Source organism: Gymnodraco acuticeps, unplaced genomic scaffold (assembly GCF_902827175.1).
Source record: "Gymnodraco acuticeps unplaced genomic scaffold, fGymAcu1.1, whole genome shotgun sequence".
NCBI lineage: Eukaryota > Metazoa > Chordata > Actinopteri > Perciformes > Bathydraconidae > Gymnodraco > Gymnodraco acuticeps.
The window spans coordinates 1-25475 of NW_022990036.1; the positions used below are offsets into that span (position 1 = coordinate 1).

Here is a 25475-nt window from a genome sequence, read left to right on the forward strand (position 1 = left end):
TTCAAAACCCCTTTACCCAGTCGAAAACTTAAGAAATAAAAGTCCTTTGAACTTAGGTACAAAAACTGAACCATAATGAACCTAAGAAGATGTTGTGGGAAGAATTTAAAACCTTGATTTATGTTATACATTATCCAACTGTGCGTTTAATTAAGATGTGCTTCTGTGTGTGTCTGCAGGGCATCAGCGTGGTGGAGCAGGAGCAGCTGGACAACATGATGATCGAGATGGACGGCACAGAAAACAAATGTGAGTCAAAACAAGTCGTGATGACTTAACACCAGTGGCGTTTTCTCCTGGAGGCCAGGGGAAGCCAGGCTTCCCCTGTTTTTTCGGATTGTAGTTATAATTTAAATAAATAAATAAAAACACTTGTTTTGGTTTCGATAATTCTCCTTTGCTGTGTGTTGCTGCCGGCCCGTCTCTCCCCCATTCTCATTGAGTATTTTACAAAGAGTGAAACAAACAGCGCCCCTCTAGATGTTATGGTGAAACAGTAGATTGCACTCACTGTTGCGAGAGGAGGCCAGCCGAATCTGGCTTCCCTTGGTAAAAAAAAATGGAGGGATTGACCAATCAGATGAGGCTCACGTGATGCCCCTGCCAACCTGTGATTGGTCAGGGCCATGCCAAGGGAAGCCAGAGGCGGCTGGCTTCCCTTGCCTCACAATCCAATCAAATCGCATCAACTTGCAGTGCAAGTTGCAACTTGCAGTCCTAAAATCCGGAAGTAAAGCTGCTCTCGGTTTCCCTCGACAAAAAAGCAATGGGATTTCTCCATAGGATTTTGGAAAATAGCTCGAAATAAGGTCAGTGGAAAACGAACCTGTTAGATAAATGCACGTTTTGTTCAGTCGGATAATATCCACATGTCTACCCTACTTTTATAATTTTCGAATCATAAATATAATCGATAGAAGATAGATAGCGCCACTGCATCACTCTCACCGCCGTTAGAAAGAAGCAAGCAACTGAAGCAAGTGCAATTATGGAGGGTGGAGAATTGGAGTATTTCATCAAAAGTAATTGTACTAAACTTCCGCTACAGCAGCAACAACAAATACAATCTGATGACAGGCCGATGCCCAAACTGGAGCTGTGTACAGCAAGGAAAAAAAGGAGCGAAATCGGACGTAAAACGTTAAAGGTCTCCTGATTTAGTTTGTGAATGAATGCTTATTAGAGTGTGTATGCAAGTCCTGCATCTGATAAAAATGTGTGTAAAATGATACCGGGTGCTGTAATCACTCATCTGGTTACGTTATTACATTGACCACCACACCCCCGACCCAAAAGAAAGGACGTATTATTGGCTTCCCCTAATTTTTTTCCCACGCCACGCTACTGCTTAACACAGCATCGTCAGACTCCCTCAGCCACCTGGAAACCCTCCTCCTCGTTGTCAGAAGTCACAGACGTTTTTGTACAAGGTTTTTTTTTTTCAACCAACAGCACATTTGTCACAAAGTAACAAGAGGCAAAAAGACAGGCTACAAGACAGAGTGAATACATTGCTGTTCCAAACAGGCTTTGGCACAAATTCAGCCCCTTAATAAATACATGTAATGGTCATTTACTTTGATCTACATCATGCCAATTAATTATTTCAGGTAGCAAGGTAAACAGAAGGCAAATAATTAGTGTTGGGAGGACTGAATACGTGTCAGAATAGAGCTGAATGTGTTGAGAGTGAGACATATTCTTTATTAATTTTCTGCCAATAAATAAATAGACAACATTGTTAGCAGGTTTAGAACGATTAAAGGGATATCAGGTTTTTGTGCTACTCACAGTGGAGGAATATATATTTTTTAATAGAAAATATAAAGTTTCAAAAAGTATAGTTTTCTAAAACGTTCACGTGAGGTAGTACGGTGGCCGACAGGTGCCCAAAACACTTCCGTTAGCAGAACTGTCCTGCAGTTTCAAAAACGATTCAAATTAATAACACAAATATGACAAAGCACATGGCAATGAAGAAACAGCTTCACCAACTTGATAAGACATAAGCAGCATTTATAAAACAATCGCCAACTTGACAAAAAATGCGCAGAATTTACTAAAAAGCATTGCAAATGCAAAACAATGCAAATACAAAACGCTGCAAATAATAAAAAAAACATAACAAAAGCGGGGACTCTAAAAAGTGATGCACACAGCTGGGTATGTGCCGCTTGTTGACATTTGGGGATTAAAAGTTGACCAGCTGTACATAGAAAGTACTTTAAAAAAATACCTACATACTATGACCAATGATACAACCATTTTTTTTCTTTTTCGTGTGATATATGGTACCACAATCTGTTGTCACAATGGTAAAATAATTGAAATCATTCACATGGAAAATGTGTGTCTCTTACTTCAAACTAAAAGATTATTACCAGATGAATGCATTTAGGAAGAAATGATTAAATAATGACTCTTAAATTACATTTATTTTATTAGTCAGAAGAAATACTGCACTTTGGTTGCAAAACTTTAGGTTGTTCATTGGTCAACATTATTTTAAAAAATCACTTTCGTTGAATATACAAAAATATATAACAATACAGAATTCATTTCCTGTTTTCTATCCTGTCAAACAGCTCAATTTGGGGCCAACGCCATCCTGGGGGTGTCTCTAGCCATCTGTAAGGCCGGTGCTGCGGAGAAAGAGGTCCCCCTGTACCGCCACATAGCCGACCTGGCTGGAAACACAGAGCTGGTGCTGCCGGTTCCTGTAAGAAACTTGCTTTTTGATAAAGTTAAAAATGTACTGGACATATGTACAGGTGTTGATATACTTCATAGGGTGCTAAAAATAGTTTATTATTTGCCTTTTTTCTCTGCTCTCATTGTCAACTTGTTTTTTGTTTCCTCCTCTCATCTCCCCTCTTTCCTCATTTCCGCCCATCTCCTCTCCTCTTCAGGCCTTCAATGTGATAAATGGAGGTTCCCATGCAGGTAACAAACTGGCCATGCAGGAGTTTATGGTTCTTCCTGTAGGAGCTGAGTCTTTCAAGTAAGTGTTCGTTTCCAAATCAATTTAATAAAACTTCTTCGATTTCCTCATGATTTCTTTCTCTCCTGCTGATGTTGGTATCCACTGTCATTTCTTTCTACTCTGTCACAATCTCTCTCCTCTTCGCTCCCTCCATCTGTCTCTCAGGGAGGCTTTGAGGATAGGATCGGAGCTGTACCACACGCTGAAGGGGGTGATCCAGGAGAAATACGGCCAGGATGCAACCAATGTGGGAGACGAGGGTGGGTTTGCTCCCAACATCCTGGAGAACAGTGAGGGTAAGGCTCCTCGGTCAATATTAAATATCACTAATAATGCAGTGTGTACAGTGTTTGTTGTGTGATGAAGCTTAATTTACACTTTGGTACCATTTAATCTCAACTAAACATTCTGATATGTTGAGAAAATTGTTGCATGAAAGAAGCTTTGATTTTTTGATCAGTAAAAAGCAGTCATTGCAAAGATGAAAGACAAAGAAAAGGTTTTAAAAAGCATGTCCTTTGCTTGTGAAATTTGGATACATTTTATGGCAACTTTTTGTGAGAATAATGAAATCACGCATTGTCACCCCAAAGCAAATACATATTGTTTTCTGACCCCTCATAAACATGTCGAAGAGTTATCAACCGTTTTTATTCCTCAGTCGTGTCTTCAGATTTGTCTCTAAGGGTGGATTGAGAGGTTCAGAAAACCCTGTTTTTAGAAAATTCATCATTATTATAATTTTGTATTTCCTGCCTTACAATTCCGTCTATCTCCGAACCTACTCCTAACTCTCCGCCTCTTCTTTTAACTACTCAGCTCTGGAACTGCTGCAGACGGCCATAGAGAAAGCTGGCTTCACGGACAAGGTGGTGGTCGGGATGGACGTGGCTGCCTCCGAGTTTTACCGTGATGGCAAATACGACCTGGACTTCAAATCCCCACCAGATCCAGATAGACACATCTCAGGAGAGGAGCTGGCTGACATCTACCAGGGCTTCGTCAACAACTACCCAGGTGGGCTACGTTGCTTGTTTATGTTGATCAGAGACAGAAAATCTTGTCCCCTGTTTTCACCTCTCTTCTTAATTCCCCAGTGGTTTCCATCGAGGACCCGTTCGACCAGGATGACTGGAAAGCCTGGTCCCGTCTGACGGCCCAGGTGGGGATCCAGGTGGTGGGGGACGACCTGACGGTGACCAACCCTAAGAGGATAGAGAAAGCTGCTGAAGAGCGAGCCTGCAACTGCCTGCTGCTCAAAGTCAACCAGATCGGCTCGGTCACTGAGGCCATACAGGCGTACGTCTGCTTTATTGTAATGTTTAAAGGTTAATTAGAGTGGGTGATTGACTACCAAGGCGATCACAAATCATTTGCATTGTTGAACAAACATTGGAATTTAAATATTTTAGTGGTTTATTAAACGTTTTTTTTAGTACCCCTTCTGACATCTTAGCTTAGTCGGTAGAAAGTGCAACCCAGTGATTTGAAAGAATGGTCCCCACCCAACCACAGGACATCCTGCAAAAATCTGAAATGTTTAGAAAATAGTTTTGCCCGACCCTTTGTAAAAAATGACATCATGCATGCGCAATTGACAAAGTACGAGTCAGCGAGTATCACAGAGAAGGTGATTCCAATGCTGATTCATCTGCGTTTTTAGGAGGCTCCACTAACCCAGTCTCACGGCATTTCGTGTGATAGTCACAAAATGTATTTAATCTATTGATTCGTGTTCACCGACACGATTTTCCCCTTTTTTCGTGTCACACAGAATGATTTTAAAAGCAATGTATTTCTATTGGTAGTATGTTTCATGCCGGCACCACGTCTTTTTGTCCGGTCGGGTCTTGGAAGACCGGAAGCTGTGTGGTTCATAAAAACATCTCTTTACTCAATATCAAGCCACGATTATTGTTTTATTTTAAATTGTATAATGTCTGACTTTTTTTGCCGTCCGCGAGGAAAATAAATTGGGCTCAGAGCCTCAAAATACTGAAATCTGTATTTTTTAAATCTTTTTTTCCTTCTAATTTGTTATTATTTGGTGCAGGCACGAAACATACCACCAATAGAAATACATTGCTTCTCAAATCGTTCTGTCAGAATACTGAAATCTGTATTTTTAAACATATTTTTTTCATAATTTGTTATTATTTACATTGCTTTTAAAATCGTTCTGTGTGACACGAAAAAAAAGGGGAAATCGTGTTGGTGAACACGAATCAATAGATTCATTTTGTGACTATAACAAGAACATAAGGCGCTTTCACACCAAGTACTTTGCCGTACTTATGGCGCATTTCCACTACAGCGCGGAGCGCGGTTTAAGCGTGCCGTGCCTGGCCCGTTTTTGGTTGCGATTCCACTAGGTGTAGTTCCGGCTAGCGGGTACTTTTTCACAGTTTTCTGGCTCTCCAAAATCGAGGTTCTTTCCGGGCCAACAACCAGGCTGAGTATGCTAAACTAGTGAGAGAATCGCTGGTAACTACAACAAAATGAACATATATAACCGTGATTTAATTGTAATACACGTTTCAAAATGATGCCGAAGTAACAACATACTGATACCGGCTAGTAAAAACCATGAATTAATGCTTTGACAAGTCTACAGACAGACGGCAGGCGAAAAACCTTTTAAAATGCGTGTTTTCTGAATGGAGATCGGCTAAGCTAACGCAGTATATGCTCTGACCGTCCACACTCACAACAACGGCCTATACAGACATAAATAAACCAGAGACTGTATTCACCATGACACAGGCAGTCTGTGGTTTGTACTTGTTTAACTTTTGTCTAGTTTCTGAACAGATATGAGGAGCTGTGAGCTCTGAGTGCTAACAGCTAACGGCTGATGGATGTTGGTTTTGTGTTTCACATTGAAGATGACGTCACGGCTCCGGCTACACTGCGTTACTATAGTTACTACCCCAGTTCCTAAACTGTAATGGAAACGCAGCATAAAGTGAGCCTGGCCTACCAAGGCCTAACTATACCGTACTAAGCCGTGCGAGGCCCTGCAGTGGAAATGCACCATTAGTTCCTAGTACTTAGTTCATCAGAACTCTTTAGTTCTGATTAACATTAAAGAGCAGATCACGTTCACACCGGAATAAGTCCCTGAGGGAGGATTAGGCAAATGAAGCCGCTGACGTCACTTCTTCTTCTGCCTTGGGTTTACTGGCAGGCCGCAAACAACTTGACGGCGTATACTGCCACCCGAAGTCCCCGGCCGGAAGTCCCCGGAGTTGGGGACTGGCTTCTACTTTTTAGTAGGCCTACCTCTCTAACAGGGACTAAAAAGGGGGTGAAAAGGTTCTCATAAACTAAGTTCTAGTTCCGGTTTTATCAGAACTATACTGGGAAAAGTACTCCGGTGTGAAAGCGCCTATAGATAGCCAGCTGCTCTGCCATCAGTCACACACACACACACACACACACACACACACACACCACACACACACACACACACACACACACACACACACACACACACAGGCACGCAAACACATGTGTTAGTCACATCACTTGTTACCTGTCAGCCATGTTGACCTTGTGCCTTGAGAGGAGGAGCATCACACCGGCCTTTGCGGGAGATAAACGTAGGACAGGAAATGACAACAGGCTGTCAATCAAATGTTTTGATGCAGCTATAGCATTGACTACCCTCTTGTGAATGTGTGTGTGTCATCAATCTCTGACTTAACAAAACGTCACTCAGGGTTATGAAGCTATCAGTCATGACAGTGTAGCTGGATTACTTCAGGAGGAGGAGGAGGAAGAGAGGAGCACGGTGAAATGAAATGGTGCTGATGAAAGGTGATGTATCGTATCCGTCACATAATGTGGTTAATATGATATATTCCTCTAATAGATCAGCAGGATAAGTAGGAACAAGAGCGAGGGCTTGTTCATTTATTAGAACCTCGAATCTGACCCGAGGCACCCAGAGTCCTAATTTTCATGCTAGCAGGTTAAAGTGTCAGACGAGCTGTCGCCACTAATAAATCACAATCTAATAAATTAACCCTAAGATTGATGAACAGAAGTAGAAACTCCCACAATGGTGGTTTCATACACCCATTCACATGATGGCTACTGAATTAAGTATGAAAGAATACAATACTTTGGACGCTTAGAGGACATATGCATTTTTTAGGTTATTTGCTTTAATGTTCAAAAAGCCTGACTATTCTGCAGCACCTATTTTCACCCTCTGTTTGAAACAAGAGCCCAGTTTGCTCTGATTGGTTAGCTGGCTGGCTCTTTTTTTTGATTGGTCAACCACTTAGAGATGTCCCGCCCCCGTACAAAATGTCTTAGGGAGGTCTCTAAGTTGAAATACAAAAGAACATAGAGAGTGTAAGTGCTTTAGAATTGTACTTAATGACAGTTATTGAGTAAAGTATCCTTCTGTGTGTCTCTCAGGTGTAAACTGGCTCAGGCTAATGGCTGGGGTGTGATGGTCAGCCATCGTTCAGGAGAGACAGAGGACACGTTCATCGCTGACCTAGTGGTGGGACTCTGCACTGGACAGGTAAACACACACACACACGCACGCACAAACACACACTCACACAAATAATACGACTACATTTCACAGGTTCATATTTTCTTTTAGAGTACAGGTTTTTAATTGCTAACAAGCAACTGTCAATACTGATGCCACATTTTTATTTACCAACACACAACTTGCCGTGACATTTCATCTCACTTCGAAAACTAACTGATTCCTCAATACACGTCTTAAAATGACTAACTAAAGTCTTTCTCATAAAACACTTACCTAAAGAACTCTGACAGCATGGAGCATTACATAAATGGCAGACTTTTATCTTTGAAGTTTTAATGATTTTTCACATATTTAGAATAATATAACGAATCAGAAATAAGGAATGTGCTTCAATATCCTTTTATTGTTCTACGTCCTTGCATGTAATAACTCACTTTTCAATAAAAAAAAACATTATTCATGAAATGTTTCCTTCTCTTCATTAGACTACACACACTTCAGTTTGGATGCAATTGATACAGCCTTATTAATTTATATTTGCCTTTTTTTGTCATGCAGATTAAGACCGGTGCCCCTTGCAGATCTGAGAGGCTGGCCAAGTACAACCAACTCATGAGGTAATCTCAAAATGTCTCTCCTGCAACACACAAATGTTTCTGATTTATTCAAATTCATCTCTTCAAATCCTCTCTCTCTCTAAGCACATTTGAGTTCTCCTGATTTGGAAAATGTTTAATACCCAATTAGTACATTCTTTATTGTTATGTCGCAGATTAGTTTTGTTCCCCTCGTAACAAGACTTTAGTCGAGCTAAAACATTCTCAGGATCTAGACTAACATATACAAATCTTAATTTAATCAATGATACATTGTGAAATTGGAAGTTTAAATATTGCATGTTCTCAGCATTTCTTTTACAGGCAGAATTGCTGCTTCAGTTAATATTTCATTCTCAGTATCTTCTTGTGGCTCCAAATTTGGCGGTGGCCCTGCTTCTGTATAACACTGCTCCTCAGGTTCACGCTTTGTCTTAGCGCTTAGCATCACAGATCTAATTGACGTGACAGGTGACAGCAGCGCCAGTGTCAGCCCATGTGTCCGAGCCAGTCAGCAGCAGAGGGAGGAGGGAGGAGGGAGGAGGGAGGAGGGAGGAGGAGGAGGAGGAGGAGGGATTGGCTCAGTGTTGTAATCCCATCGGACCGCTGACGAGATACAAGAAGGTGGAGGGTTGAAAGATTTACAGAGGCATTAACCAGCGATAAAAGCTAATCAGTGCAGTGAAGTATGCACAAACACACACTAAAGTGTACAGACACACAAGAAAGAAATGAATCATTTATACTGTGACAAATTGTCACACATAGGGAGACATGTTTTTTAACAGAGTAATCCAGTGATTTAGTATTGAAATTCCATACATTTGAAGGAGCGTCAAAGTCAAAAGCAGGAGGGGTGACAGCCTGACTTTTACTCCCTTGTTAGCAACAAATAAAACTGGATCTTGCCTTTCAACCATGACAAGTGAACTGATCTGTGCTCCTTTAATCCTTAACAGGGATGGAGTTATTGGATTTGCCAAAAACAAAGCAGGAGTAAACTGGTTAAGCTTTGTTGTAAGCCCTACTATTCCACTGATCAGCAGTTGTTTAAATAGCAAGAAAACGTCTTTATTTGTATGTATTGCCAAGGATGGGTAGTCAGAAATTACGGAGAGATGACATCACACGTTTTAAAGGGGCTCATTTTCAGGTTCATATTTGTATTTTGTGCCTCTACTGTGACATGTTTACCTGCTTTAATATTCAAAAAAGCTCTTTATTTGGCTCATACTGCAGCACCTCTTTTCACCCTCTGTCTGAAACCAGAGCCCATTCTGCTCTGATTGGTTAGCTGGCCGGCTCTGTTGTGATTAATGAGCAGTTTGGAGATGTCCCGCCCCTTAATCACGTACAATGTGTTGGAGCGCTATCCAAAAGAAGCGCAACAAAGTAGTCCAATCGAGATAAGCTCTTTTTTGAGACATTTGTTATTAAAAAATGCTTTTAAGAACTATAAATAATTCTCTCAACTCTTTCCTCGTTGTTTTTCATTCTCTGCAGGATTGAGGAAGAGTTGGGCGACCAGGCTCGCTTCGCAGGCCATAACTTCAGGAACCCCAGCGCCCTGTGAAACTGACAGACAGGAATGACTCACACACACACACACGTACACAAACACACACAACTAACATTGAGCCATGTACAATGAAAGATCATGAAGATTCATGAAAACACACAAGCAAAAGAGACAAGCAAAAAAAAAAACCCCATAAAATGAATTATGCACTGGACTTTGGATAGTTAAGGATGGGATGTGTATGCATACACACTCATAGAGTAAGCAGATGCAGCAAACGCTCACGCACATGCAGGGGAATACCATAGAAATATCTAATTTATAAGCCAGACATGCACTGTTACTGTAGTTTTAAAGGAATTGTTCATGTACAGCCAGAGGATAGACCTGCAAAAATAAAGATTATTGTTGTAAAAACAGAGAGATAAATAAGTACAAATACAATAAGTAGAAATATAATAGAACTATGTAGACTGAAACGCAACTGAAAGAGATGAACAAAAATACAACTTTCAGCACCAAAAGAGGACGATACACCCGCAGAAAGAAACAGCAGTTTCAGGGACTGACTGAAAAAAGAAGAAAACTACACAAACACGAGAACACTTACACACTCAGCTGCGTCACACTCTCACCTGGACACTGAAGTACCTGCACTCCACCCACTTCTGTCCTCATCCCCTCTTTGTCTCCTTTATCTCCTCGTCGTGTCTGTTTCTCAGTTTCTAAATCCCTTTTTCTTCCCGTCCAGATGTGATTCTGATTATTTGTCTTTATGCTTGAAACAAGAAAAGAAAATCTAAACCCCTGAATCCCTTCGTTCCTTCTGTTTCTCCTGAATGTCTATAGAATAGATGTGTTGAAAAAGAAGAAAGAAAATTAAAAAAAGAACGCTTGTCATTGAAAATAATGTGAAAATATGTTAAATAAAATATGGTAATTTACAATTTCAATCACAGTTTTAAGGTTTTTGTCTTTTTTTGTGTCTGTGTTGCTTATTCAGCTCACTTTTTTGTGACTTTTAGCTATCTGAAATAGCAGGGATGCATACACAATCACATGAACCTTCCTTTATTTATCTGAACAGAATGCACACAATTTCTTAAAGAGGCTCTATTATGCAAATGTTCAGGTTCATATTAGTATGTTGTGCCTCTACTGCGACATGTTTACATGCTTTAATGTTCAAAAAGGTCTTTATTTTCTTCCAGACCATTAACATGCACAAAAACCTATAGAACTAACTACAGGAAAAGGTAAACTCCAGAAAGCATAATAAGCAGAGCAAACAATTCAAAACAAGGTAACATATTTTCGTGTTTCACATTTGATTAATTTATTCTTCCAGTTCCTATGATAAACACGGAACACAAAATCACAAAGTGATTACTACATCAATCTTTGGTGCCTATTGGTAACAACTTCACGATATAAGTCTTGACGACTCAAAGCTGAGTACTCGATTTTCAGGTTTATATAGCTTTATAAATCTATATAGTATATAGATATATAAACAGTACAGTCTGTGAAAAGCTTTTATTGTCAAGGGCCCTGAAGTAACAGTTAGTGCATATGGGTGAGAGTGCATCGTTAATACAACATTTAAACAGAGTTTAAGACACAATTGAGAACATCAAAATACTCCGGGGCAATACATTAAAGAGGAAAATACAACATATGACAACCAAAGACCACAAAATATAAAGATATTTACTTTAAATTAATTCTATACCTCTTTCATAACATATATTTAGCAAAATAAAACTTTATTTTCGGACCTGCTGATCAGTCAGCCCAGTTTACAGAGACATGTTGTCAATCTGAAGGGCTGGCTGATGGAGCCAAAGTTGCGTCCGTTAAGCACGTGCATTGATGATTTCAATAAACTCTGGTTTCAGAGAGGCTCCACCCACCAGGAAGCCGTCCACGTCGTTCTGTGACGCCAGCTCTCTGCAGTTACCTGCCGTTACTGAACCTGGTGGACACAGAGAGAGAAATAAAGGGGATTATGTGGGAAATTATCAAATTAGCAAGGGTGCCACCTTCTGTGCAAAACATGAGAAAACAATAGTTCCACTAAATGAATTGAGTACTATATAATTTACATGGAACCACCCGTCTATGTGTGAAGGCCTTTAAGACCCCATTTACACGCAAACTCAAACGCATACGAAACGCAAACGAACCGAATACGATATCAAAAAAGTCTTCCATTCACACGAGACTGCTCGGGAGCGCTGGAGACGCTGTAGTACATATGCCGGGCCTGTAAGTGGCGCTCTGCTTTCGCCACATAATACACTAAAAGCAGCGAAGAAGACCCCCGAGCATGGTTGCCATGGTTGCCCTTTTGCGAAACACAATAGCCAGCATGTGTAGTTCTGGGGGGTGGGGGGTGGGGCTGGACCCGTCCAAGTCCAGTTTTGGATAGTCTGCCGTGGTTACATTCTATTTCAAAGAGCTGTTTGACGCTCGGTGTAACCTTGTCGCACTGCCACTCCAACATCCAATCACAGAGCTTGAGGACTAATCACGGGGTTTGTAAAGGAAAGCGGATGTTGTAGTCCCAAATGATAGCTGAGGATTCTGGGTAGTGTAGTGTCTTCGGAAACTCTGTAGTGTCTAAACTCCGAAAAAACTATTTGTTTCTCCGAATCGAAGGTTAAAAACACAAAAGCATTGTACACAATTTAAACCAATCAATATTGTGTAATTAACAAGGATAAACTGATGTTTTCTAGTGGATGAGTAATGCAGATATCACTGTGTAATCATTTGACAGTGAGGGGAATACTTCCGGTTTTATTATGAAAACTTCGAGACCAGAAATGTTTACATGGACGCCAACTTTACATGGACGCTACGGAAAGACGTAGTATACTACACGTTCTCCTGGCGAGACCTCAAATCATCTTCGTAATATCTATCAAACTGATCCTACACATCCACTGGACGTAGATTCTAAAAGTACAAAATACACTTCTCGCTAGAAATCGAATCAAAAAGCATTTTAATGGCCAAACTATTCCATAATTTAGGATTTTCCAGAGAGGGTTATTTGTGAATAAACGACCCTCCGGAGCGTTTGCAATCAACGGGAGCTTGTTGTTTCTTACACGACCACTAGAGTTGCGACATATTAAAACGTGACTATGGGTCGTAATAAGCTGCTGAACAATCGACCTATATGGTCGTTTTTTGTAGGAGGACAGGCTGGCAAATACACACATCGCTAAGACCATCCAAACAGGGCCTAGGTTAAACTGACATAAACAAAAAAGAATATTACTGACCTCCGTAGATGATGCGCACAGAGTCGGCCACATCGTCTGACACGTTGGATCTGAGCCACGCCCTCAACTTCTCATGGACCTCCTGAGCCTGGACACACATACCACACAAAATTGCACATTAAAATGTGAACCTTAGACAAGGAAATTACAGTTTAATTCCTGTTTAACGGGAAAAAATGTACCAAAATCTAAAACCTTTAATTAATTAACCTTCATTATTCCAGTTCGTTAGTTTATCTGGAACATGGACAACTTTTAGTTTTTACATAAATATTAATTCCATAAGAAATCAAAGATATTTCTTTGGAGCTGACACTGGCTAAATGTCAGCCCTCAGATGTGAGTATACAGTATTGGGGTTTGTTGTGAAGAAATAACTGGCAGTCAGTTTGAATAATAGCATTTTTATTTGTTAAATGGCCAGAAAGAATTAGAAAACAATAAAAAAATAACCTTAAGAATGTTACCTGTTCAGGTGAGGCTGTCTTGCCTGTCCCAATGGCCCACACAGGTTCATACGCCAGCACCACTTTCCCCCAATCGCTCACATTCTCTGGAAAACAGAAACCAATATTGTAAGTATTTCCTGATATTAAAAAAAAGGTAAAATACCCCAAAACACTGAGCCATCTTACACAGAACAGAAGATAATGCTTGTACTGAACAGCTGAATATTCTGAAGTCTATTCAGAGTTGTTTCCCAGTCCCCATTTTCAGAAGGGAAACAATGTAACACAAACAAGGTACATATATTTCAAAATAAGAAACATCCTAAAGGCAAAGCAGCGCAGCAAACATTCATCAAAATCTCACATTACCAGAGGAACAAGACAAATGTGTCTCAAGATATTCCTCTACTACGAGACTACTGACCTACTGTATTTGCATTTTAAATCAGCGTGTAGCCCACTTTGACTGCAGAAGTCGGCTGCATGAAGATAGAGAGCTGACCAGGGAAAGATCATCAATAAAATACTATAAATCGGTCGTAAGAACCTATATGCAGACACATGAGGATTATGTAGACCGGCCACAAAATTGACATTATTTATGGTCAATGTTCAGCGATGCCTTGGATACATACATAAGGGTAAATAATAAATCAGTTAATTCTCTCCGTAGAGGCAAATCAGCAGGCAAATAGTTCCAGCAGAAAATATCCAAAGGAACAACAATGTAATATTGCATACAAATAAATGATAATAATATCCACTAGCATGAATGAAAAAAAAAAGTAATGACATATAAGAAAGTGCCACGAAAAAAAAAAAAAAAAGAGATACTCAAATGTTATTGTAAATTAATGAACATGTTTGTTATTTGCATTTATAAGCATTTGACATGTAGCTTTATCCTATTGCTTTTTGGAAATGAAATGTTAATTTATTTTGCTTATAGAAAGTCTGTTGTATATGTTCGTTCTTATTTATTAAACATTTTTAATAAATGTATATATTTCTTTTTCATTTTTGTAAATCTTTTGAAATTAACTATATTCAGTTCAATTTCCTGTATTTACCTGAAATGACCTGCGTCTGAGCGTAGACGACTTCTTCGGTGGTGCCGGCCTCCCGCTCCTCCAGCTTCTCCCCGATGCAAGCGATCACACTCAGGTCACTCTCCAGAGCGTGGGCCACCTGGGGATCAACCACAGCCTTTACCTGACGTGTTTGCACCATTTAACAACAGGCCGGATTTAACTCACTTAAAAAGATTTGTTGTGGCTCCTATACATCTGGGCAAACAGGTGCAAGTAAACAGCTGTAGAGTCTGACTAATCTGTAGATTATCTTATTTTATTAACTTTAAATAAAAAATAGTCAAATTAAAGCTAAATTAAAGAGTATCTAATATTTTACATCCTTAAAAGGTCACCTATTGTGCAAAATCCACGTTTCATTTATTTTATACATAAACATGTGTCCCCTCTGTGTAAAGAGATTCTGAAAGTTTCAGGAAATAATATTCTCTCTTTTTGTCTTGATCCATTTATATAAAAACCTGTCTGCAAATGAGCAGATTAGATTTTGGCCACTTATATGTTGCAGTGTGCAACTCGATTTTGACAGGAAAGCTACTGGAGACTTCTAGAATTGCGTGAGTAACATTGTGTTTTTAGACTTCTCTGTTTCAGTGTGTGTACTCTGTATCAATGCTCTGTAGTTGATCTGACTGGAATTGTGATTTTAAAACTCAAAACCGCTACAGTATCTGTCAGGCAGAAACTTGGGACAAGTCATTTGACTGAAACCTTAAACGTGAACTAACTGACTGCTAGGGTTAACTTTGATTTAAACATTTGTAGAATACTAAGAGCTTTATTGAGTAGGTGTAACTGTATTAAGGGTTAAACTCATAACTTTATAACTTAGGGTTTAATGTAATTGACTTAAAAGACAATAAGAAATCAGGAGGAAGCCAGTCTAGATTGAGACCCATCAGCTGTGATCTGAGGCCACTCCCCCAACAGAAACTGTATTTAAATCTCATCCTAATCACTGACCTGCCAGTGTGCAACTCGATTTTGACAGGAAAGCTACTGGAGACTTCTAGAATTGTCTGTGAGAACTCAGCAATCAGGTGTCCATTTTAGGTAGCACTTTCCTGGAGTGTCAGCTTCAGCGGCAGACAGGCTAAGACTGGCAAAGACATTAGAGTCCTGCGGGAGTCACGAGGGAGGCAAAGAGCAGGCAAATCCTACTTTGATTGAGCTAAGTATCGCTGGTGTTTTATTTTATTTGGTTGTTTAGCCCCTCAGGCTATAATCATGTGTATTTTCTCCATTCCTGTTCATGTGTCTTCTCGCAATTATCACTGGCCCCGTGTATCTCGCAATCGATATAACCGGCCTGCTCTCATCTATCCCACATGCTCCACTGAGATCCAACATCTAGTTTCAGGTGGCCTGTGGAATTGCCAGTCAGCTGTTCCTAAGGCTGACTTCATCTCTGGCTACGCCTCCCTGCAGTCTCTGGATTTCCTTGCTCTCACTGAGACGTGGATTACTCCATCCAACACATCCACCCCAGCAGCTCTCTCCACTGCATATTCCTTCTCCCATACACCCAGACCAACTGGCAGAGGAGGTGGCACTGGTCTCCTGCTCTCTCCCAAATGGAGCTTTTCCCTCTTCAAACTACCTAACTTCACTCCTTCCACCTTTGAATTCCATGTCGTCACAGTAACCCATCCTATACAGTTAACCATTGTTGTTCTCTACCGTCCACCAGGCGCCTTGGGGGACTTCTTGGAGGAATTAGATAATCTCCTCTCACACATCCCTGAAACTGGCCCTCCCGCTGTACTTCTCGGAGACTTCAACCTCCAGACGGGGAAGATAGATGAACTAACATCTCTGTTAACCGCCTTTGCTTTCTCACTGTCTCCGTCCCCACCGACTCATAAAGCTGGCAATGTCCTTGATCTCATATTCTCAAGGAACTGTGCTACTTCTAACCTCTCTGTAAACCCGCTCCACACATCCGATCACTTCTTCATTTCATTCTCTCTACCCCTTTCCAAACATAACAAACTAATCTCTTCTCATCCTGCACTTGTCCGCCGTAACCTTCGCTCCCTCTCCCCCTCTACCTTTGCCTCATCGGTGCTCTCAGCCCTCCCTTCCTCTGACTCGTTCCAACTCCTGCCTCCAAACTCTGCTGCAGAAACTCTCCTCTCTACTCTCTCATCCACTCTGGACTCTCTCTGTCCTCTCACATCTCGGCAGGCTCGTCAGTCCCCTCCTGCTCCCTGGCTAAATGATGCACTGCGTGCTAATAGAACCGTCCTTAGGGCAGCAGAGCGGAAACGGTGGAAATCCAAACACCGTGACGACCTCCTAACCTATCAGGCTCTCCTCTCCTCTTTCTCTGCTTCGATCTCTCAGGCAAAAAGCACTTTCTTTCAAGATAAGATCCAATCTTCCTATTCCAATCCTAAAAACTATTTTCCATCTTCTCCACCCTCTTGGACCCTCCAAAAGCCCCTCCCCCCTCCTCACTTCTGTCAAGCGACTTTGTTACCCACTTTGAAAAAAAGGTTGATGATATTCGCTCTTCTTTTTCTGACTCACCTTTACTCACCGCTGGGTCACCAGACCCTCCTTCCACCAACACACTAACCTCCTTTTCCCCTCTCTCTCCAAGTGAGGTTCTTACCCTCATTACCTCTGCCCTACCACCTGTCCTCTGGACCCTATCCCTTCAAACCTCCTTCAGACTATCGCTCCTGATATTCTACCGTTTCTCACCCATTTCATCAACACTTCTCTAACTTCTGGTCACTTTCCAAACAGTCTCAAGAAGGCAAGAGTAAACCCTCTCCTAAAGAAACCCACTCTCAACCCGTCTGATGTTATAAACTACAGGCCTGTCTCTCTCCTCCCGTTCCTGTCTAAATCACTTGAACGCGCTGTCTTTAAACAACTCTCCTGTTATCTCAATCAGAACAACCTTCTGGATCCGCACCAGTCTGGTTTCAAGGCAGGTCACTCCACAGAAACTGCTCTCATTGCTGTCACGGAGGAACTGCACACTGCCAAAACTGCATCCCTCTCCTCTGTCATCATCCTGTTGGACCTGTCTGCTGCATTCGACACGGTGAATCATCAGATCCTCCTTCGCACTCTCCAAAAGCTTGGAGTTTCAGGCTCTGCACTTTCCCTCCTCACCTCATACCTGAAAGACCGTACCTACAGGGTGACTTGGAGAGGGTCTGAGTCCGACCCTTGTCAATTAACTACAGGGGTCCCTCGGGGCTCTGTTCTTGGTCCCCTCCTCTTCTCCCTGTACACAAACTTGCTCGGATCAGTCATTAGCCCGCATGTTTTTTCTTACCACTGCTACGCTGACGACACCCAATTAATTATGTCCTTTCCCCGCTCAGAGACCCAGGTCGTCGCACGCATCTCTGCTTGTCTAGCTGACATCTCTCAGTGGATGTCTGCTCATCACCTCAAGCTCAACCTTGACAAGACTGAGCTGCTCTTCCTTCCGGGAAAAGATTGTCCCACTCTTGACCTAACAATCAACATCGGCACCTCAGTTGTTTCCCCGACTCAGACTGCAAGGAATCTGGGTGTGACCCTAGATAACAACCTGTCCTTCACTGCAAACATCGCTGCTACAACCCGTTGCTGCAGATACACGCTTTACAACATCAGGAAGATACGTCCCCAGCTGACACAGAAAGCGACTCAGGTTCTGGTCCAGGCTCTCGTCATCTCACGCCTAGACTACTGCAACTCCCTCCTGGCTGGTCTACCTGCATGTGCCATCCGACCTCTGCAGCTCATCCAGAATGCAGCGGCTCGTCTGGTCTTCAACCTTCCTAATTTTCCCACACCACTCCGCTCCTCCGCTCCCTTCACTGGCTTCCGGTAACTGCTAGAATCCACTTCAAGACACTGGTACTTGCTTAACATGCTGCGAATGGATCTGGCCCTTCGTACATCCAGGACATGGTTAAACCGTACACCCCAGCGCGTGCACTACGCTCTGCATCAGCCAAACGACTCGCTGCACCCTCGCTGCGAGGGGGACCCAAGTTCCCATCGGCGAAAACACGTGGGTTTGCTGTCCTGGCTCCAGGATGGTGGAATGAGCTCCCCATTGACATCAGGACGGCAGATAGCTTACACATCTTCCGGCGGAAACTGAAAACTCATCTCTTTCGACTCCACTTCGAGCGTTAGAACTATTAACGAAGCACTTTTATACTAATAAAAGACTGGCTTACCTAAAGCCAGTTGAGTAGCACTTGAAATGTTTGGCTCTATGAAACCTGATGTACTTATATGATTCTGTTTTCTTCAAGGTTGTGTCTTCCTGGTCGAATGTACTTATTGTAAGTCGCTTTGGATAAAAGCGTCAGCTAAATGCAATGTAATGTAATGTAATGTTATATTTACTTATATGATATCATAACGTTTTGTTGTCTTGTGTAACCATTAGCCAATAACCAACCAAGGTAACCCCCCCCCCCCCCCCCCCCCCCCCCCCCCCCCCACCTTATCACCTGAATCTCCTCCCAGAGCACCATTGTGTTATTTTTAACCAAATATCTCTCAGAGGGGTGTGGGGAGGGGCTCCTTATTTTCATCTAAAGTAACAGACAGAGAATCAGCACTTTTGAAACAGGGCTGAAACAGAGGGGATTATAGGATGCTACAATGATCTGTTTGGTGTTTGGAGCCAAACACTTCAGAGACATGTTTTGTATATATCTGAGACCTATAATATATTGATGAAAAACAGTACAATGGGGGACCTTTAAATCTGACAGGTGTAGCTTATTTTCTTCCCTACACACTTGCCAGTATTTATATTATTATTTTTATATATACTATACAGCGTCCACCTTCACACATTTCCTACAGCAGCAGGAGGAAGAGGCCCACCTTCTGACCAATCAGCTCGTCACTTTCCCCAAAAACATGGCGGCGCTCAGAGTGTCCCAGTATCACCCATTCTGCCCCGCAGTCCTTTATCATGGCCGGACTGTAAGGAGAACAAACATGTGACTTCATGTGATCATTTATTTAAAAAGGCATCAGCCTGCAGTATTATTAATAGATTGGATGCATTGTGATTCATTCATATTGCATTCATCCAGTGGGTGAGATACCTGATCTCCCCCGTGAACGCTCCCTTGGCCACATTGTAACAGTTCTGGGCTGCGACTCCGATCCTGAGATCCAGCATGCAGCGGGCGAAGTCCAGGTAGATGGAGGGGGCTCCACACACCACCTCTGAAAAATTGAGTTAATCGTGACTTTAATTTCATCCTCATCTGTGACTTCTTATATTTCCACTAGTCTCACGTTGATGCCAACATGTGCCTTAGGCCCTGGACTGATAAGGTTAATACAATTACATTTAATTCGGTTACATTTATTTTCAGGGGACTTCCATCACTTATAGCAGCAGAGTGGAAGTAAAACCTACTCCTGTTAAGGCCCTGTCACACTGTCCCGAAATTGACACCCGATGGACACACGATAAAGGAAATGTTCAAATTCGGCTGTGATCGTAGCAACATCGGGCCATTCGTGAGGGCATCTTAAGCCATCGTATGACCGCCGGTGGAGTTTCTCAGGCTCCGGCAGCAACTTCGTGAGCGGCAACTTCGTAAGGCATCGTGAGGGCATCTTGTCAAATCGTGTCATCTTCGTGTTATCATCGGTGCATTCACCCTCACTCTGATCGGGGCGAATGCCCGATGGCACCGATGATAACAAGATGCCCTCACGATGGCCTTACGAAGGGCACAATTGACACACGAATTCAACACGAAAATGAACCTTCGCAAGGTCCTTCGGCAATTTTTTGGCATGCCAAAGATGTTGCCACCGCTCACGAAGTTGCTGCCGGAGCCTGAGAAACTCCACCGGCGGTCATACGAAGGCTTAAGATGCCCTCACGAATGGCCCGATGTTGCTACGATCACAGCCGAATTTGAACATTTCCTTTATCGTGTGTCCATCGGGTTGTTTTATTGCACAACAAAATCATGTAAATATAATATGTAAATAACCCAATTTGTGTTCTGTGAAACTAAAAAGGATATAATATATTATTTTGAAGGACAGTTGACAGGAAGTTGTTGTTGTTATGGAAACAACATTACGGAGAAAACGTAATATTTTCTACATATAACGACGGATAAAGTAAAGAACAAAGTCTGAAGATATCAGTACAGTATCATAGTACTGTAACATAATTGTTTTTGGTACTTTCATTGCAGTTGTATGTCTTAAATGTAATGTAAATGTTGCCTTCGTGTGTGGTTCGGGGCCATCTTCGTGCGAAATTCACAATTCCATATTCGTGTGTCCATCGGGTGTCAATTTCGGGACAGTGTGACAGGGCCTTTAGAGCACTGCACACAGATTTGGGTTATTTTCCCTGTGATAAGTTTCAAATACACTTGTTATTGAAACTATGATGGTGTTGTCACTTTGGTTTTCTACTCTGAATACATATTCTTACACTATTAGTTATGGATGTCCATGTCCACTAGTACAATGAGAATGAGAAGTTCTCTAAAATAATGACTTCAAAATATATCTTATTTATCACCAAATTATTGACCTGTTTATCTCAATACAACAACTTGGTATTTCAAATAAATGACATAATATATCAAAAAGGTGCTCAATACCTACAAATATTGAATCAATATCTTTCAAATATTGACGTAAACTTAAAAAAAATATTTGAGTTTGTAAAAACATACTGTATATGGCCTTGTTCAAAGCATTTACCCAAAATCTGCACACGGTATCGGCAAATATCTCAAAAGAATCTCAGAAATATTGGCTTAATATCTCAAAAATAATGACCGAGCATCCCAAAATAATACTCAGTAGCTTAGGAATATTGATATAAAAATAATAAGAACCTTTATTGATATTTTGACTAAGGTATGATGTATCATTGTGAGCTTCTAAATTATTACTTTAAGATTGTTTCTCATCATCATGATTTACAGGGTCTTTCTATTAGTTTCCAAACTCAATACAACAAGAACAACAAGAACATATAAAATGCAGTGGTGCCAAAATTACATTACATTACATTGCATTTAGCTGACGCTTTTATCGAAAGTGACTTACAATAAGTGCGTTCGACCAACAAGATACAAGCTTGAAGAAAACAGAATCATATAAGTCCATCAGGTTTCATAGAGCTAAAACATTTCAAGTGCTACTCAACTGGCTTTAGGTAAGCCAGTCCTTTATTAGTATATAAGTGCTCTGTTAGTAATTATATCGCTCGAAGTGGAGTCGAAAGACACTATTATAATATTGTACCTTGAGATGTAGTGGAATAAAAGTACAACATGGCAAAAAGTACAGTCAATTGATACTTAAAGATATCAGCTACTTGAGTACATTGACTTAGTACTTTCCAGCCCTGAGGATAAGACATAAACGTCAGAGGCCCTTATGCAACTCATCCTGATCACATGACTCTCATCCGAGCAGCAGTATAGATCTAATTGTCATTCTTTATAGATTTGCATTATCTCTGCACCCTATAACCTGCAGTTAATGTGCAGCAGATAGAATAAACCCACAGACACATGATCCGTTACTTACCGGTCTGGTCGTGAAGGCTGGCGGTGTTCAGGATGGAGATCAGCTCCTCCAGGCTCTCCTTGTTCCCGTTCATCTTCCAGTTCCCTCCCACGAAGAAGTTTCTCTGCGCCATGGCCGGCTGAAGGTGTCTGATACCCGGGGAGGAGAGGAGGTGCAGTCCGGAGGATCACTTCAGCTGCTGGTGGGTATGTAAGGGGCTGTAGGAAATATCACAACTCAACTCCGGGACGGCTAAAACATCCCCTTTCTTCTTGTTCGCTGCACGGTGAATTACCGCCACCTGTTGTTACAAGGAAGTACTGTGGACTTACTAACTAACAAAAGAAAAGGCAACAAAAAAGATAAAAATAATGAAAACACCCCAAACGTGTACATTTAAAAAATATATATTTGTCAAACACAAATGTGGTTTGGTTTCCTTTTTATTACTAATGTTCATTATATAATATGTGTTTATATTCTAGGGAAAAGGTTGTTACATTTGAATGCGAAATTTGCCCATAAATACAATTAATTGTAATAACTAATAATTGAATGTAATATAAATGGTATCTTTCCTTTATATTATCTACATCTACAGAATAATATACATTATAATCTAATGCATGTGTACTGTAGGCAATATGTCATTTTGCAATTGTTCTGTAGCATAGCTTTTCTTAAACATGTAAAATATTTTTAAGCATGCTGTATTCAATGTACAGTAGACTGCAATTCCAATTACCATTTTCAATAACAATAAAAACCTAAATAACCCTGTGCCTACTGTGGGGGAAACTTCTGAAGCAATTGGATCAGGACTCAAAGAGAGACACGATGGAGAGCTGGAGCTTTGATGGCAAACACTGACGGTTTATCTTGGAGCTTCGGCCGGAGAATTCACAAGACATGTCACGGGCCACGAGTTGACCACACGGTTGAGATGCCACAATCAATTCTGAAAAACTCTTCCTCTCGTATGATGTTTTTTTTTTTCATACATAACATCAATAGAACATACATGGAGATGCTTACATCACTGCAGCTGTTGTACACCAGGATTAATCATACATACCCTCCTTGGGCACCAAAAGGACATACAGTTTCTTAGTTTTATCAATTTCTATATTGTGCAAACATTATCAACATATTACAGATATTATCACTCTCCCTCATCGGAAACATGATCGCACAATACCTGAACCATTATGATAGTAAGAGCCAGTGCTTTACCATCCAGATGAAACAAGTACAAGTGCAGTGAATAAAATAAATGAAAAATAAATAAATAAGTAAAGAGGTGCTGCTAGAGATCTGGTGATGCTTGTATTAATGGAGACCATTTTTCTTCGAATTTGTCAGTTTTCAGCTGTCGTCTTGCTGTGATTTTCTCCATTAAATAAACATTTGTTACCCTGTTTCTCCAGTGGACTATACTGGGGGGCTGCGGGACCATTATCATTTTTTTCGCAATTAGAAGAAGAATTCTTAGTAAGAAAGCTACATTTCTGTCCATATCACTGGGCAGTATATCCAGTATATAAAATGCTGGGTCCAAAGTAAAGGTAATGCCCAGCACCCGTTTAATCTCCTTTTGAACATCTTTCCAGAAGCCCTGAATGGTTGGACAGTCCCAAAATATATGTGTGAAGTCTCCCACCCGTCCACAGCCCCTCCAGCACAAATTAGAGGTATTGCTGTATTATGAAGTGATAGATGGGGTGTTAAAATATCTCATGTTCACCTTCCAATCAAATTCCCTCCATGTTGGACTGTTTGTTAATGTATGTCCCACCTTGAATGATTCTTCCCAATCCTCGTCGCATATTATAATATTCGCTTCCAACTCCCATTTTTCTTTGACACCCTTATTGTTGCTGTTACATTCATAATGTAGTACCTTGTAAAGTTTTGATATAGCCCCTTTTTTTGTCTCGTCCCCTGTATATGTCATTAACAGTTCCTCTCGTTTAGATGGGGCTTTGCGAATGTTTTCCCATGTGTCCCAATGTCTCAGTTGCAGGAATCTATAAAAGTCACAGGATGGTAGGTTAAATTCCTGTTTCAGTTGTTCAAATGATTTAATGGTTTGTCCAGTAAAGAGTTGTGTAATATATATTAACCCCTTATTTCCCCATGTTTTAAATCCTGAGTCCATAATAGATGGTAAAAAGTCTGGGTTTGTAGCTATTTTAGTGGCCCTGCTAATAGAGTTTGACAGCTTTAATTCCTTTCGTACCTCTGACCATATCTTCATCGTAGCCCTGATCCACTCATTGCAAGTCCCCAACCCTTTCTGTGCCGTTTCTGTCAAAAATGGAAGTGCTCCCACAGGTACATTATTACATGATTTTTGTTCCATATCAACCCAAATTGTTTCCGTGTCTTCAGTTATCCACATAATTATTGCTCTAATTTGTGCTGCCCAATAGTAATATTTTAAATTAGGTAGATTCAACCCTCCATTCTCTTTTGTACATAGAAGTGTCTTATATTTCATTCTCGGTTTTTTATGTTGCCACAGGAATTTTGATATTATTTTGTCCAGTAATTTAAAAATAGATTTAGGGATCACAATAGGCAATGACTGGAACAGGAATAAAAGTCTTGGTAGTATATTCATCCTAACCGTTTCTATTCTTCCCGTTAGATTAAGAGGTAGAATTCCCCACCTGTCAACATCTTTTTTTATCTCATTTATCAGTTTCCCATAGTTTGCCTCAAATAGCTGAGATGTGACAGGAGTAATATTAATACCCAAATATTTGAATCCTTTTGTGGCCCATTTAAATTTAACCTGACCCTCCTGGACGGTCACCTGAGATCATCATAGCTACAGATTTAGCTTCATTGGTCAAATAACCTGATATCTCCCCGTATTCATTAAGATTGTTCAACAAAGCTGGAATAGATGAGGAAGGCTCACTTATATATGTTAATATATAATGAAATGTTGTGTTCTTCTCCCCCCTTGTCTCTTATTCCTTTTATGTCTTTATTTTGTCTAATTAATTCGACCAACGGTTCGATACTTGCGGCAAATAGTAACGGACTTAAACAATCTCCTTACCTAACTCCTCTTTTAAGGTTAAAAAAATCTGAGCAACAACCATTTACTCTAATACGTGATTTTGGACAGCTGTACACCATTTTTATCCAATCTATGAAGGTCGATTGAAACCCAAAAGCATCCAGTGTGTTGTACAAAAGCTCCACTTGACCCGATCAAAAGTTTTTTGTGCATCTAAGCTTAGTAACATGGTTGGCTGAGGATTGTTTTTAGTACATGATATGAGATTTAATGTTCTACTAATATTATTAGCCCCTTGCCTACATGGGATAAAAACCTGTTTGATCCGGTTTGATAAGTTTGGTTATACATCTTTGCATTCTCCGAGCCAATATATTCGTCAATATTTTGAGATCGTTACAAAGCAAGCTAATTGGCCTATATCCCTCACATAAAGTCGGATCTTTGCCCTCCTTATGTAG

General features: G+C 40.9%; 2 protein-coding genes across 2 annotated transcripts; one reads left to right on the forward strand and one right to left on the reverse strand.

The window, feature by feature from the left end:
• Positions 1-179: 179 nt before the first annotated feature.
• On the forward strand, positions 180-10569 carry eno2 (enolase 2; the record flags this gene model as incomplete). The annotated part of the gene is given in 9 exon segments (XM_034215117.1): positions 180-249; positions 2586-2719; positions 2910-3001; positions 3149-3279; positions 3803-4000; positions 4081-4282; positions 7412-7520; positions 8055-8113; positions 9596-10569. Coding segments are annotated over 9 exon segments (1065 nt in total), but the record flags the coding sequence as incomplete, so codon positions are not given.
• A 97-nt stretch (positions 10570-10666) lies between these two features.
• Positions 10667-22252, reverse strand: tpi1a (triosephosphate isomerase 1a). The gene is made up of 7 exons (XM_034215118.1): positions 22005-22252; positions 19529-19652; positions 19302-19401; positions 14424-14541; positions 13372-13457; positions 12905-12992; positions 10667-11586 (listed from the first exon to the last, which is right to left on the reverse strand). The coding sequence occupies exons 1-7, from the start codon at positions 22114-22116 to the stop codon at positions 11468-11470; spliced, it is 747 nt and encodes a 248-aa protein (XP_034071009.1). The 5' UTR covers positions 22117-22252; the 3' UTR covers positions 10667-11467.
• Between the last annotated feature and the right edge of the window lie 3223 nt (positions 22253-25475).